Source organism: Pyrgilauda ruficollis, unplaced genomic scaffold (genome assembly GCF_017590135.1).
Source record: "Pyrgilauda ruficollis isolate IOZ18807 unplaced genomic scaffold, ASM1759013v1 scaffold11, whole genome shotgun sequence".
Lineage (NCBI taxonomy): Eukaryota > Metazoa > Chordata > Aves > Passeriformes > Passeridae > Pyrgilauda > Pyrgilauda ruficollis.
This window is the reverse complement of record NW_024509210.1, coordinates 4,033,415-4,049,340: the sequence shown is the minus strand read 5'-3', so window position 1 is coordinate 4,049,340 and position 15,926 is coordinate 4,033,415. Positions and strand designations below refer to the sequence as shown.

Below are 15,926 nucleotides of genomic sequence, written 5' to 3'. Positions count from 1 at the left end.
TAAACCTCTGAAGTGCCTGGATGCTTAAGCAAACAGAGGTAACTTTTGTATTGGTCTCTTGTCAAGGTTTAATTTGTTTAGTCTCAGCACTGATTTCAGTGTGCACATTGATAGAAGTGTTGGCTCAACTTGCCCCAAGTCATCCTACAGCTTACAGAGAAAATAATGTACTTTATCCCAGCTGGAGCTCTGCCAGCCACTTAAACCTGCTGCTGCTCTGGTGCCTGCCTTTGCTCATGTGGATCCCCACCCTTCAAGGCAAGGAAATAGTCCTTTGACTATTTTCTGTCCCTGCCTGATGCAGTGAGGTGAGGGGGTTGGTGGTTTGATGGCTGCTGAGGGCCCCTGTTCCCTCAGGAGAGGAGCTTTTCACCTGGTTACACCGCGGGCAACAGAAAGGTGCTGCAGGATGGCCTTTAGAATTCACTTCATGAGTCTTTCCCAGCTGCAAATGGAAAGGGGATCCCAGTGCCCCAGTTTGAGACACCTTCATGTAACAGCAGTAGGCACAATGGGTTTTGATCACCAGACCCCAGGACAGCCTTATTCCACATGTTGTGAATACTGATAAAGGTGCACTCACTTGTGCCTTTTCCAAGCGTTTGCCAAGGCAAGACTGGTAACTGCTTCTGCTAGAAACAAAATTGGGGGAGGCATGGATGTTTTCACAGCTGGCAAACAGCACAGTTGTGGTCTTCCCTCTCTCCTGCCTTGCTGCATGCTTCCAGCCTGTCTCCTGCCTCCATAGCTCCCTGCTAGGCAGCCCAGCCCTGCAGCCTGGCATGCCTGGTGCCAGTCCCACTGACGCAGGGGGCATGCAGGGCCGCCGGGCTGTGGGGGCCAGTGCTCTTTTGTCAGCGGAATTTTTCCTGAAGCTGCTTAGTTTTGGTTCCCAAGGTGTAAAGTTTTGGGTCTGACTTTATACCAGTTCAGTAAAGGTTTTCTCAAAAATCTTGGCATTTACGTGCCTTTTCCTTGTTGGTGCCCATGACAACAGAACCATTGGTTTGGGTATTCTGTGTCAGCTCTCTCTATGTGCAGCAAAATTCCTTTGCAGCTCTTATTTGACCTCACTGAAAACAGGAAAAAAAATTCACCCTGTTATGCAATTGTCCAGCTAAGGGCTGTGTATATAAATAGATTTCTTAAAAAAAAAAAATCTGCTCATATCTTCAAAGTAGATAAGTTGCACATATGATTCTGCAATGGAATTGAAAGTTGCTCATGCCAGGAGATAAAGTGTGCTCTGCAATGTTTCTTGAGAATGCTGGCAGTGCTTGGGGAGGGGGTAGTAAGATGGTTTCTTATCTATGCAGTTGCTTCATAAAATGAAATTTCAGTCAGATCTAGTAAAGGGTCTGGGAAATTACAAGCTTTTTCTGTTCCTTGGAGTGGCATTAAACTTAGTTTTGTTTGACCTTGTTGCAGCAAAACTAATGGTATTTGTATTGCTCTAGTACTTTTTCCTTTAGAGAAGGGATTATTCATCCTCAAGTACTTTTCCTGAGAGAAGATGAACTCTTGGTGTTAAGCGTCCATAGTACATTTTTGTTCTTTTGTCACCATGTACTTTTTCTTGGGTTTGGTTGGAGAAGTGTTAAAAAAGGCAAGTGTCATGTCTCATTTTTTTTTTTAAAGTCTGGCATACTCCTACTTCCATGTGTTTCAATCCTAATGGTTGAGAAGGCATAAAGGGATGCTGAGAAGTTCTTGCTACCAAAATAGTGTATTACTGAATGAAAATATATGACACTAATATGAGTAACTGAGGGTGCTAATTTCAACACACCAATTATGCATTAAGCACAATCAAGCATTGTTCAGTGAGTGGCAATGATATGTCAGGTTAGTAAACAGAATTTGAATTCTTGTTTTGATTTGGAACAAAAAATGGCTTGAGTGGAGGAGGCCAGAATCCTCCAGCTCTCAAAAGCTGAAACAGAGAAACCAAGATGAATGACAGAAATGTACTCAAGAGTCTTGGAACAGTTTGAAGGGGAAAAGATCATATGCCCTTGAATATTACTGATGAGAACACTACATTTTTATACTTTGAAGCAATTTTATCTAATGTGTGATATTCTGTAGCTGACCAAAAATATTATAGTCTTTCCAGTTTCTTGATACAGTGTTTTTGTAACTTCCCCAAAGAGGCTTTCCTGGGGACAGCAGCACTTGCAGGGAGGGCTGGCTGCTGCATTCCCTGCTCCAACCCTGATCAAGTCCTATAAACCTTCTGAAATTACAGGCTACGTGAATATCATCCTCTCCCTGCAAATTTGATGTATTACTAGGAAAATTCTGATATTTTTGTGTGCTTTGATTTCAAGCATTCTTTATACTGTGTATTCTAAATATAGACAAAGTCCGTGCCAGAGGCAAAGTGCAAACTTACAAAACCATCATTGATAGAAATTCTACTCTCTTTAATGACTTCCTCTGGAAACTGTAATTTGAATCATATGATTTTTCTGAAGTAGCAGTAGGGGGGAATATCTGAAAAATAGCTGTAACAGTTTTCAGAATTTTTAACTTTTCATCTGTACAAACTTAACCTTGCATAAAACTGTGCTGGTCATTTAATTCCATGATTACTTGGCAAAATTATTTTGTCTGTAAAGGAAGTCAAATCTAAAGAGAACAAAATCCCAGGCATAGCTAGTGTTCTGGTAATTTTTTTCGTCCAGATTTTAAATGTTTAAAAAAAATTGTGGTTTTATGGTAAGTGCTTGTTAAGCACCCTGGTAGTTTTGGTTTTGGAATTGGGTTTGTTTAGTTGGGGAGACCAAAACCATCTGGCAATGCTCGCCAGCCATGGCCAGTCTCAGAGGCTGTTGGCAACATCTTCTCCCTGTATTAACTCCTGTGAAAGGCAAAGGCAAATAAGCTCTGTTAATGGGAACAAAGCTGTGGGAAAGGACAAAGTTGGGAATGAAGTGGAATGGAGAGAGACACGGAGAGGAAATGAGAGGCTGATGAGGAGACTGAAGCCAGTTGGAAAGAGGTAGGTGGGATGGCAGGAAATGTGAGGTTGGAGTGGGAGTCTTAAACAAATGAAGATTTTGAAAGAATAGAGTGATGAAGAGTTAGTGCCAAAGGTGGTGTAAATGAGGAAACAGACAGGAGGTGTAAAGGAGAAAGGTGATGAGAATGCATATTCCAAAAGGTGGAGGGGAGGATTACAGCCTTCTGTTCATAGGTGTCTGGCATGGATTTCCAATACATATCCTTGTCTTGGAAATTAGATCAGACACAATTCTGAGGTTCTTACTTAACAAATATCCTACAGAAAAGCTGCTAAATGCTGTTGTATTGATGTGTTCTTTAATTACTGTCCTAAACCAGTGATTCAATGTCTAACATGTCAGTATTCCTATTTGATGTCTTTGTGTAGCTTCCATAAAGTTGCAGTCTTAATGGCTGCAATCTAAATTTGTTAAACATTTACCAGATGTCTGGTCCTCTATCAAACATATGGATGACTTAAAATACCAGGAACGCCAAATATGAATTTCTAGTACATGAGAGCTGAGGATACTGGCAATTTCTACTAAAAAAAATCACAAGCGAGTTAGAATGTGTGCAAGTAAACCGAGATGGCAATAAAAAGGATTAATTTTGAGTGCAGCTTTCATCCAGCTTTCACACTGGATTTGTGTCCAGTGCAATGTCAAATAATGTAAACTTGGTTTTGCAGTGCTGGAGGAGAGTAGTAGCCAAGAAAGTAAGCTGTGAAAATACTGGGCTTCAGCAAAGTGCAAGCTTTTTTTGTGGAATTGGCTTAAAATCCTCGAATGCCAAACAGCTCCCACTGAGATTTCCAGCAGTGAATTTGTAGCTGTATGTGTGCAAATTCCAGTGTGTAGTTCCCCTCTGCTGTTCCTGCTGCCCTGAGTGCAGTGGGCAGTGAAGCTCATGCTCAGCTCTCCTGCCTCTCCATGTGCAGCCTTACAAAGCGGAATTGACTTTGCTCATCGACACACATTTGGTCACCTCAAAGAAATCTGAATTGTCAGATTGAACGTGCGCTTTCTGTGAGGGGAAGGAATACTGAAAGTGGCTATTTGGGTGCGTAATTTCTTTATTTTCTTCTTGTGGATTTGCTTGCTGAGGGATGCTGCAAGAAGGAGTGCCTGTAGGAATGCCATGACAGTGTACACAGGTGCATATTCAGGAGGGGAGCAGATTTTGGATTCTACAAGTAAAGATGGAGGTTCCAGAGTGATGGGGTTGGGAAAAAAAAAAGTTAACCAAAATAAACCACTATAGAGAAGTTCATTTATAGCATGAATTACTGATGGAATGCCAGAAAAAGATAAGAAAGCTACTACAACATGGGTTATGCTTTTAATCAGCTGACTCATTATATTGGAAATTGCTTCTTAGCAGTGTAAGCAGCATATCAGCCCAAAGGAAGAAATTATCAAGAAGTGAGACACTCTTGGCCATTAACTTTTTTCTTCTTTTCCTAGTATACATTAACAGACACAGATATTTTTTGCGTATTTTCCACTCCATCTTCTGTTATTTTTACAACTAAAACTGTAACCTCACTCATTGCCACCATCAGCAGCTGCTGAAAATAAACATCTGCTAACTTAGACCTGAGTGCCTAAACTGCAATTTCTAAAGATGTGAGCAAGAGCTGTGGGGAGAGGTGGTGCTCTCTACTTCCTGAAAATAATATGATTTTTTTGTCTTGCTGACTTTTTTCAGTTGCCAGTGCCTTAATCACCCTAATGACACTGCAGGCAACTTTATGAATATAACATAAATGTATTATTGATGAAATTATCAATTTACAGGAGTTTTTGCTATACTTGTGAGCTAGAATTTGATTTTGCTACAGTTAGTGAAAGGTTTGTATTCTCCCATAAGTATTTAGACAGCTAAACTGTGGGGGGGACAATTTTCAGCTGACTTATGTTTGTCCACAGCTGTCACTACATTTTCCTGATGCAAATTGGTGGGACATCAAATATTTCTAGGAGATGGCTGAAAAAGGACTGTAATAATGTTTTTTCTTTAGAGAAACAGTTACTGGAAAACTAACATAGGGATTTTAATTTTTTTTTTCTTCCAGCTGTGGATGTAGAACTTGAACCAAGTCGGATTTTCTTTGATTTTTCTCAGCATTTCAAATGGAACAGCACTGCCACCATTTTTCTGAGCAGCCATAGTCTCTGTCTGGAGGCCCAAACTTCCTATGCCTCACTTTATTCTAGTCTAGTTTTTTTAGTAGCTTGCCAAGAGTGACAGTGTTTGTGTATTTTGCCATTTGAAATGAGTGCATGCACGTGAATTACCCAGTTTTTCTTTGGACAGTGGCTGCTCTCCTCAAGATGAGATGTGAAGGTGGAAAAATTCCACTGTTTCCTGTGTTTATGATGTTTGGCTTGTGAATATTTTGAGGGGAAAAGTCTTTAGTTTAAGTACTTCTCCCAAGTATTCACTTGAAGTACTCTGTCCTGCTGAAGGATTTCTTACCTCAGTGCAACATTGTAAATGGTCAATAATTTCTGTAATGCCTTGCTGTTAATCAGTCTGTAATTGACTTGGAGATTTAAAGTGAGTCTCTTGCTGACATTGTGTTGATTGTTTGGAGTGCCAGATTAATTACAGCACGTATTGTAGTTACTGTATTATGGCCTACATCTGCTTTTTATTAACTTTCTCTGTAAATGAGAAACTGTCAGTGCATACAGTTTCTTACATTCTGAAGAAAAATTCCCCCAAACCCCACAACTGTGTACTTTAAAAATTAAAGAACAGTTGTGTTTAGATCACAAGTTTATTTCTTTTGTTTCTGGAGCAGCTGACTCAAGCACAGATGACTCCTCCCTGTTTTGCAATAAATAAATGGACAGAAAGACCATCCCAGGCCATTTGAAACTCGGCCACAGGAGTTGGTGTTGCTTCTCTCTGATCCGAGCAGTTAGACACGCACAAACCCACAGCATCCCTTGTGCCAGCAGCTGGCAGCAAATCCCTCATTTGCTGGAGTCACTTATCCCAGACTGCTGCCACTTCAGAAAGCAGCCCCAGCCATTAATTCTGCGGGGTAGGTGACAGGCAAGGAGGCTTTTAAAAGTCACATTTGCTTGAGCTTTTTATCTCATTTCTGTGCTCGGGGGTGTGTGCCTGCAGCCACCAGAGCCTAAACTCACAGGTTGGTACTGGCTCAGAGGAAGATGAAATGTGTTTATGGTCACTGGTGAATGTTTTAAGGAAACTAGGTAGCAAAGGAGCCAGCAGGTGAGCATTGTACTGTAACTGCACTTACAAGAGAGTGATTTGAACTTTGGTCATTCCTGTAGGAACAGGAAGATTTTGGGCTTTTCTGGTTTTGATCAGGGCTTGCTGTGTTTTCTGTGAAGAGCAGTGATTTGCTTACACTTGGCCAGACAAGGGAGGGGTAGAATACAAACACAGTTGTAATATGAAGGAAATTATCAAGGGGTTTAACATTCAGTGAGTGTGCTTGGCAGTAAGTATAGTAAAACTGAAATTTCAAGCCCTGGAATGTAGTTATATAAACTTATTGCTGTAATTAAATTACTTGAGAGTAAAAATTTGTCACGATCTTTCAGTGAAAATTGGAATTAGTTGATGTATCAGTTTTGGGTTTTTAGGAGCTTCTAGCAAGCAGATACCTTGCAATGTGCTCTGCACTGCATTTGCAGGTAAACTGAAAACTGAGAGTGCTCCATTCTGATGCCCATCTTTCTATTTAAACTCAATTTTTTGGACACCAAATGCAATTTATCAGAGTGACTGCTGAAATTCACATTGTGGAGATGCTCAATAATTTCTGATGGTGATTAATTTCCCAGAGGTGAGTTTTGCTATTAATGTAATACTGGGAGAGACAGATGGACAGAAGTGATGCAGAGAAAATTCATCTGAGAACAGCTCAGGAATGATTTCTTCATTTGAAAGGCAGCACTGGGCATCTTTCAGGTGTTTGGTGGTTTTATTTCTCAGTTTTTCACAAAGAAATTACCCTTGCAGAAGAACAGTGTGGGCAGTGTTTGCTTGCTCTGAACCCCTCCATGAAAAGAAAAGCTGAAGTTTTTAAGTCACTTAGGAGATGAAGGTTCTCTTCCCAAATCAGCTGCACAGTGCCTGTTACACTGGTGGTCCAGCAACAGAATTCCTCCTTGCAGTGGCTGTGTCCAGAGCAGCTCACACAGTGGGTGCAGTCAGACACTGAAAGGTGCAGCCAGGGATTGGATGTGGGAGCGCTGCGAGGAAGGCTGAGCCTCAGGCGTGAACTTCAGCTCACAAGTCAGATGATGTTTTTTATTTAGAAAAACGCAGTCACAAGGACTAGTTTGAGAATGTGTGTGTGAGAAACTAAAATTATCTCATGATTTATGCATCAGAATTGCAACCCTGAGTATGAGTCCGTGTGCAGTGAAGACACTGTGGTGTTATTTCTGATAGGAATGTTGTGGCTGCTGTCTAGGTCCTCTGTTAAGCTGATCTGACAATACTATAGCTTTTTTTCTTCTCTGTATTTCTTATTTTCTTTCCCAGGCATTGTGAGTCTGTGTTTGTGCTTTGAGATACAAAGGCAACAGACATTTAAGTCATGAACTGTGAATTTGTTGTGTCCGTGCTGAGAAAAAAAAAAAAAAAGCCGTAACAGGCTTTGTGTCCTGCTGAGAGATGGCCTTGCTTTGGGTGGCTGCTTGAGCTAAAGGCTGGAGAGCAGCTGCCCAACAGGCAGCAGAAGGGCTGCATGGCATGTGCCTTTTTGTGGCTGTCTGTTTTTGCAAAATGTCCCTAAAGGCTCTTTTTAGAAGTAAAATAAGGGATTGAAGCTGATCGTGGTGGTAACTGAAGTTGTGTAACTGAAATGTAGTGTCTTGGTGATTACAATTAATTCATTCTCATTTCTTCTTTTCAGGTTTTCTTCTCCACCTTGGCCTTCCCCTTCTCCCTTGAAATCTGGTCACTTTTCTGTTTAAATTGCCATGTGATCTGTTACCTCTTCCTTGTCTTCCCTCTTTGCTTATCCTTTAAGAGAAGTCTTTTCAACTTCATTTCCTCTGTCAGTGGTCCGAAATCCGGTCATCAATAGTTTATTTCTCCAAACGTAATGTTGTACAGGTAATCTATTTTTTAAAGCTTATCTGATGTTTCTGGCTAATTTTCACTTAATTCTGGGCATTCTGAACATGATTTTTCAGTGTTCTGCTGGGTTATTTCAAAGCTTCTAGGAGATCCAAATGTGAGATTCAGCTATGATTCATGTACAAGAGCATCTCATTTCTTTTAATTTGTGAGGCTTACATCAAACAGATACTTCATTCTAAGAGCCATTTTAAGTAGCCTGTTACAGATATTGATGTTTTCTTTTGAGCTACACTGAAATCTTTGAGAAACAACGTTCTTTTCTCTGCTCTACCAGATGCTGTGCTGCATTTCTTCAGGTCGGTGTGTTACTCAGTCTCTGCTTTGTGAATATCTGTATGTCTGCCTGTGTATGTGTGTGTATGGAAGTGTGTCACTATAAATGGTGGAGAGAAGTGAGGAGGGGATTGCTGGCTGCACATCACGAAGTTGTTACAGGGCAGGGTTGAAAAGCAGTGCTCTGGTAGTTAATGCTCCTCAGGTGACAGCATGGCAGCAACCAACCCGTGACAAGAGTGAAGGGCCGCATGTAAACTGCCTTCCCTGGAGGGAACAGCGTGCAGAACAGTGCCATAAGTGTTTGCCTTTTCTCAGCCTCCTTCTCATGTCCTGAGTTGAACAGAAATTCTTCTAAAGATGGTTCAGAGTTAGGTGCCAGTCATGGGGAAAGTTAAGAGTGAAAAAATGCTGAGAAGACAAGAGTCTTTCAAATGTGTGCTCACATATAGGCAGTGGCTCTAGTTCCTCCCAGGGACATTTCATAATCAGTTGTTTGTCCACAACAAAACAGATCTCCCAGAATGCCCAGAGCCTCAGGATATGTCTCCTCTGAAGACACTATTAATTGCTTGCAGCCCATGTTGAGGTTTATGATGCTCTGAGTAGGCTTTTGATCATGCCCAAGTTAGCTGGGTGAAATCTCGTTCAGACAAAATGATGCTGCAGTCTAACTTCAGCTAAAAAGCAAGAAAAAAGACAAGCCCCAAACAAAACAAACTGCATGTTGTTCTTGAGTGATACCTCTGAGAATACTCAGGAGTCTGCAGTAGGAAATGGCTCATTGCTTTCTGCCTTAGTACACGAGTAGCTTTTTCCTTCTGTGGTTTAGACACTGGGAGGAGAAGTGAGTGCCCTGAGTTGTACTGGAAAGAGGATAAGAATTCTTTGTAACTGGTAAGCCAACAGCACCACGTGCCCAAGTGCTGAATTTACTTTTTTATTCAGTCGAGCTCCTTTGCATGTGCCCTTAATCCTGAGCATTTGCGCCATGCTTTTAGCCTTAATGTTGCTTTTCCATGGCAATGTTTTGAGCCTATTTCAAGTCTCTCTTGGCTATTGCCAATCACCTTCTTCGTTGAGGGTATGTCCACTCCTGAAACTGTATACACAGTATTTCCTAATTTATGAGCATTAAGTAAATTGTTTCAATTTAATTATCCTTTGTTCCATATTAATAAGAAGCCTTAATTGACCTTTTTGTTTATTTCACTTGTTTTATAGGTCTATGTTTTTTCATTTTATTGTAGGGTGATCAGTGTATTTGCCCTTTCAGATGAGAACATACCAACTTCTATGTGTTAATTTGTTGTTTGGGCTTTTTTTCTTTTTAACTTCTCACATAGCTTAGTGTGTTTTTGTTGGTACTTTTGGGACAGACACTCTCATAACTTGTCCCTTAAAAATGCTGGGTCTCTTTTGTCTTTTTGTTTGAATGGCTCAAATACTCTTGGGCTATTCAGATCTTAATCAGCCACTCGTTAAGAATGACTGTCATCTGCCCTGGTGTTGCCCAGTTGTCTGGCTATTTTTAGAGTAGTGGTATTTCGGTATTTGTGTTACTTAAGGCTGTTCATCCTGTAAACAAGCTGGATGCATAGTCTGAAGAGCTGCCCCAGACATTAAATGAAACACTTGAATTTCAGGAGAGGCCTACACAGTTAAATGGCTTCATTATTAGAAATATTTCGTGCCTGGGAGAAGTTGGTGTAGATGCATTTGCACTGGCACAAATACACTTTTGCTTGGAGGAGTTTTGTTTTGTTTGCTCAAGTGTTACACACAATAGTAGCAATAAAGCTGGAGGCTTGCTGGTGTAGCTGTGGACAAAGACTGGGGAGGTGAAACTCTGCCAAAGTGTGGAGTGAGGAATTTGAGGATAGGAGCAATAAAAGACCACTTGAAGGCAGGAGTCTGGCAAAATGAAGATTGTTGAGAAAAACTTCCAGCAGCGTCTGTTGTGTAACTTCAGCTTTCTATTCTATGTAAATATTCCTCCATTCTTTTTTTTTTTTTTTTTTTTTTGGGGGGGGGGGGGGAGGCCTGTTAAAATTAATTTTTTCTTTTCCATTCCTAAAGAAAATTGATGGAAAATACGGATTACTATAGAATGGCATTTTTAATAGTTTGCAAGACACTAATCATGTTATTTCTTATGATTTAAAACCTTTAACAGAGTCTGATACTACACTTAATGTGTTAAAGCCTTACATGCTTCTAGCACACAGACCTCTTCTGAAGCCTTTGTTCTGTGTTTGCAAATACCTTGCAGACTTTAGTGTCTCATGTCTTTATTTATGGTAGGCACCTGCTCTTTGCTCACTCCAGTTTTATATGGAGCATACTCCCAGTTATATAATGGAGCTTAAAGAACAATCTGATTTTTTTTTTCCTCCTCAGTAAAAACAGGCATCAAACCCCATGTTCCTTAGGGGTGAGGGATGACTTAGCATCACCTGGAGAGATGTTCATGGTTGTGGCCCCAGCCAGGGGAGTTGTGCTTTTCTGCACTGTCAGCTCCAGACACCATCACACTTGGCACAGGTTTGTGCCTGACAATCCTCTCCACACTTCGGAGAGTGCCTTGGAGATTTTTGGGGGCTTTGACAGTGCACTGCTGCCATCACACCTGTAGGTAACTCAAATATTAAATATAGAGCTTTAGCCAATCAAGGTTTTTGTCTTAGTGCCTAAGACATGGTAGGATTTTTTTTCTAAATTAAATGTAATTGTTAATCCGTGGAATCAGCTGCAAAGCAAACAAGCTATTTGATTCCATAGCTATATTAGGAAATTTTGTTTCTGTAATACACAGAAAATCAGGTTATTATGATGTAATTGTCTCTCTAAAATTCTTAACTGATTGCTGAAATGATCTGTTTGTTGATTGTTATGTGGGTACCTGTGCCTTTTCCTGCAGATCATCCCTAGTTTCAAGGTTCTTTCAACTCACGCAAAGCCAATTCAAACACTACAAAGTATTTTAGTTACAAGTAACTCTTTTCAGGCACAATTTCATGAGGATGTTGTATTTAAATAGTGTTTCACCGAAGGAAAGAGTGAACAACTCTCAAAGAAAGAATTTCTTTGACTTAAACTGACCTGCTTCCTATCCATTTCCAACCACTGTGTCCTTTAGAAGTCAATTAAGGAGAGGGTACTTAAGACCAATTTTGAAAGTTTTGGTAGCACATTTTGGAATTGTTGTTGATATCAGAGGATTCTTTTTTTGCTTTGTTGGTTCTTCTTTGTTTTGTTTTTGGTTTTTTTTTGGTTTTTTTTTTTGGTTTTTTTTTTTGTTTTTTTTAACTGAGCAATTGAGCTTTTTTTCATCTTAAAAGAACAAACAAGTGTAGAAATACAGGATGTTTGGCTGAAGCTGTCAGTATCAACAGAAAAGAGGTGTCCAACTGAGATGAGAAATGGAAAAAATAGGTATTCTAAACTGTATTTTCACTCATGAGTAAGCAAATAATATTATGGAATGATAGTCATTTCCTTTGGTACTAATAGGATGCCAGGCTTGATTTTAGGTCATTTTTCTACATATAATCAAATGCGTATTTAAATACAATGTTTGCAATGTTTACAAATATGTGAAAACCAGCTCCACAGTGGTGGTGATGGTCTGGGCTTGTGTTTTTCCTGGTTGCATCTGAAGAGCACTTGGAGCACACACAGTGTGCTAGAATCTGCTTCTGGGAATTTCTGACTGCAACATCCACTTCAAATATGATTCACAGCTTAAATGCATTAGAACCACATGGCTTCCTGTCAACTTTAAAAAGAAAAGAAAATTTCCCCTTAAGACTGTTTTGTTGGGTTTTTGTTTGACTTTGCTCCATTGTGAAAGGCTGAAGCAGCAGATTTTTGAAGCCTCTCTAGGTTCTGTGTGTGTACCATGTTTTTGTGACTATGGTTTTTCCATTTTAAAAAATAAAATATATCAGTTTCTCAGAACTCAAAATGCTGCATTTTTCTTGACTTTAGTGAAACTTGGCAGTGAATCCTGTGTTCCTTCAGTGTTTTTGTATTCCCAGCTGAATGTGCTCAGAACTTCTCAGTGGTAAAGACTAGAGGCTTATTTTTACTGTTGGAATGAAAAGAGTATCCAGGCATGACTTAGAGTTTCAGTTTTTAATTGAATAGAACAGGTTTACAACCTCAAGTTGTGATATTTCACATTTCTTTAGCAGGGAAGTGATTTCAGTCATTCAGATGATGCAAAAGGCAGACCTCTTGTGCTTACAGCTGCTTTCTCCTGCCATTGAGCATATATTTATTTTTATATTCCCTAAGATGTATGTATTTGCCTAGCATAATGAATTACATTCGTTCAAGAGTCAGAAGAGGGTTGAGAATTTTTGTTTTAAGAGCAGTTCATTGTATTACAGGAGAAAAAGGCACTGCAGAAGGGAAGAAGACTCAAGAACAGGGCAAAGAGGCATCACCTGCAATATCATACCCTTGTTTCTAACACACAGAAATGTGGGTGGTAGTTGGGCATTTCTTGGTTTGCTGGAACTGAACTTACATTTAATGAAGTGAACTTACATTTCATGTTCTGATGGTAATTTTGCACTGTGGCACTTTGTGCTCCTGGACACCAGATGGTGCTGCTAAACTGGCTGATGTGTAATTTTCACACTTGGAGTAATTGGTCCTTGATTTAGTTCCAAAGTCAGGTCTGTGCTCTCTGACCAGGTGTGTATTATGGGATGCAGAACTGCACCTGCTAGCTCAGCCTGATACCTTGTGTTCTTTAAGGACAGTGGCCTGAAAATTACAGTGTAAACCAGGTGGGCTGTAGAATCGGTATTTTAGATCTCACCGGGCAAAACCCACCATCAGCAGGTGTTCCTGCTAATTTATGTACTTGAGTTTCAGCCATTTGCTGTAATAAAGTGTCATTTAAATGCCATTTTTTTTGTGCAATCAGAAAAAAAGGTGAAAAGGTGGAGACACCTTTAGTGCCAGGTTAAAACTGCAAAGAGTATTTGTAAGACTAATTAAATGTATCAAAGTGATCATGAGGGAGGGTTTGTGTTTGGTAGGCTGCCAAAAAGCTTTGAGTTTTCTGTTGTTACTTTTGGTTTGAGAAGATGTGGCTTAGCTATGTAATTGCATTGCAGGCCATGTTTATGATACTGTGATATACATTTGGAATTTGATTTCTATTTTAAGTTGGTTCTCATGTTTAATAAATTCATCTGGTAATCCTAATTGTGGGGCAGAAGGGATAGAATAAGACATTTTGGCCTTCAGCTGAATCCCAAAGGCTGGTGGTATGGTTTATCAGTGAATTATAAATAATGGGCTCAAATTTATTTGAGCAGTGAGGAATTTTTTTTTATAGATATTGTACTGTATTTTTCTTACAAGCTTATTTCTTTTATAGATCCCCATATTAAAGTTTCTGGAAAAAAAGAGAACGTTAAAGAAGCAAAAGAGAAAATCATGTCTGTCTTGGACACAAAAGTAAGAAAACTTTCTTAGAATGACACCTTAGCCCCTAATTTTGTGGTGACATTGATCTCTTTAATAGGCACGTTTCAAGAGAAGGTATTTATGCAAGCAATGAAGAAAAGTCTCCAATAAATGCCTTGCAGATGTTGATATTGGTTTATACCCACATATTTAAACATTTTGAGAGAAAAATACTTGCTTGAAGCACTTTTCCAGAACTGAATTATATAGAAATAATATTTCCAGCCATATGGCTAAAAGCATAAGTGATTTGTTCATTGAATTGGGGTTTTACTTCAAAATCTGAAATACAGCTTCACTGCAAGCAATAGGTTATGTAACCACTTCAGACAACCTAAAATTTTGTTTCTGTTTGAAACTTGATTTTTAGGAGCATTTATGCTGTTTTATGTTTAACAGTTACTCTATTCTTACACTCTGAAACATCAGGACCAGAATTCTAAAACATCTAGATTTTGGCCAGTGGTCTCTTCTCTTCATCAGATATTATTTTCATTCAGCAGCAGCTCTTTTGGGGCAGTGTGTATGGCTCCTGTGTGTTTGTGTGGCACCTTCCTGGTTCTCTGAGCAGATTGCCAAAAGGAACACTCAAGTGACAAGCACCACTTTTGGAACAACTATTAACAACATTATTTTGAGCTGTTAACAATAGAGCTTTTAATAATAGCTGTAGGCAGTGTTTGTGTATATTAAAAATTCATGTACCAAAAAAAGAAAAAAAAAAAAAAACTGTTTAAGGAAGAAAAAACAGTTACTTGGTCCCATGGCTTTGATTTGCAAAATCTTCATAATGTATTCCTTTCAGACCAAACAAGGGTGCGTGACTTCAGTTGAAAAAATACAGAATTAAAAGAAATCAGAATAAATTGCAAAAGGACACTTAAGTCACAGTTGAAGAAAGTTCAAGGGTATTTTAAAAGTATTAGTTGTTTTTGAAGATGCATCTTTGGGGTATTTATCTCCACTATTTATTTCCTCACTGGAAAGAAAACAAGACCAAATTAATATCCAACTGATTTCTATAAAAAACATCATCCTTGAGTAGAAGTTAAATAATAGCAAAAATACTTCAGAAATACAATTTTGATGTCATTCTTGAAGTTACATTACTCTTAAAAACTCAAATACTCAGGTTCTGCTGTGACCAAGTCAAACTGTGGCTGCTTCATTTCCAGAGCAATCGGGTAACCTTGAAGATGGATGTTTCACATACAGAACATTCTCATGTGATAGGTAAAGGTGGCAATAATATTAAAAAAGTGATGGAGGAAACGGGATGCCATATCCATTTTCCAGACTCAAATAGGAACAATCAAGCAGAGAAAAGCAACCAAGTAAGTGTTGTTTAATACTGAGCTCGTTTGTGTTGTAATTCCTGAAAGTATAAAACATTTCTAAACTTCTCTCATCAATATGGGTTTTTTGGAGATGGTGTGTTCATGTTCAGGGAAATAGATTTTTGGTTTTTATACTGTGTGGAAAGTACAGGGCTTCCTAAGTGAGCAAATCTTTAAAAACAGATGGAAACAATTTGTGATGGCTCATGAATCATTTTAATTTTTTTAAGCTAAAATTACTTTGCACATACAGAAGTCAGCAACTTAGAGTGAATGGTAGAGAAGTGGTATGAAAAAATCTGCTTTTATAATTTTTTTTTCTTCTTCAACACAATGACTTATTCAGCATATTGATTGGTTTTTTTGGTGCTTTTTGCTTATGGTGTAACTTTGTTGAAGACTAAACTTAGCAAATAGCCAGCAGAAATGAATGTCCTATTGTAAGAGTTCAACTTCATTAGAATAAATCATTGAGCCTGAATTGTTCATCTTTCCTAGCACTAATATTGGTGGAATGTTTATTTCAAGTCCCTCATCCTTGTACTTAGAATTCCCACTTGTGCATCCTAATGGTTGCTGAGCAAAAGGCAGTAATTTCAAAACATTCAAGAAAATCTACTGTTGTTTGAATATTAGCACTGAACACATGTATGGAATAATAATTCCATTATTTAAGTAGAACACTGG

At 39.1% G+C, this 15,926-nt stretch overlaps 1 protein-coding gene across 2 annotated transcripts in view; it reads left to right on the top strand.

Moving 5' to 3' along the window:
* The window catches only part of BICC1 (BicC family RNA binding protein 1), a 90,045-nt gene that overhangs the window by 53,749 nt on the left and 20,370 nt on the right, over positions 1 to 15,926 (top strand). The window contains exons 2-4 of one of the 2 annotated variants that reach the window (XM_041475060.1): positions 7,913 to 8,115; positions 13,814 to 13,893; positions 15,078 to 15,236. In XM_041475060.1, coding sequence (XP_041330994.1) covers positions 13,873 to 13,893; positions 15,078 to 15,236 — 180 coding nt within the window. In that variant the 5' untranslated portion in view covers positions 7,913 to 8,115; positions 13,814 to 13,872. The remainder of the gene's footprint in view (positions 1 to 7,912; positions 8,116 to 13,813; positions 13,894 to 15,077; positions 15,237 to 15,926) is intronic. The other variant, XM_041475051.1, reaches the window with a different exon arrangement.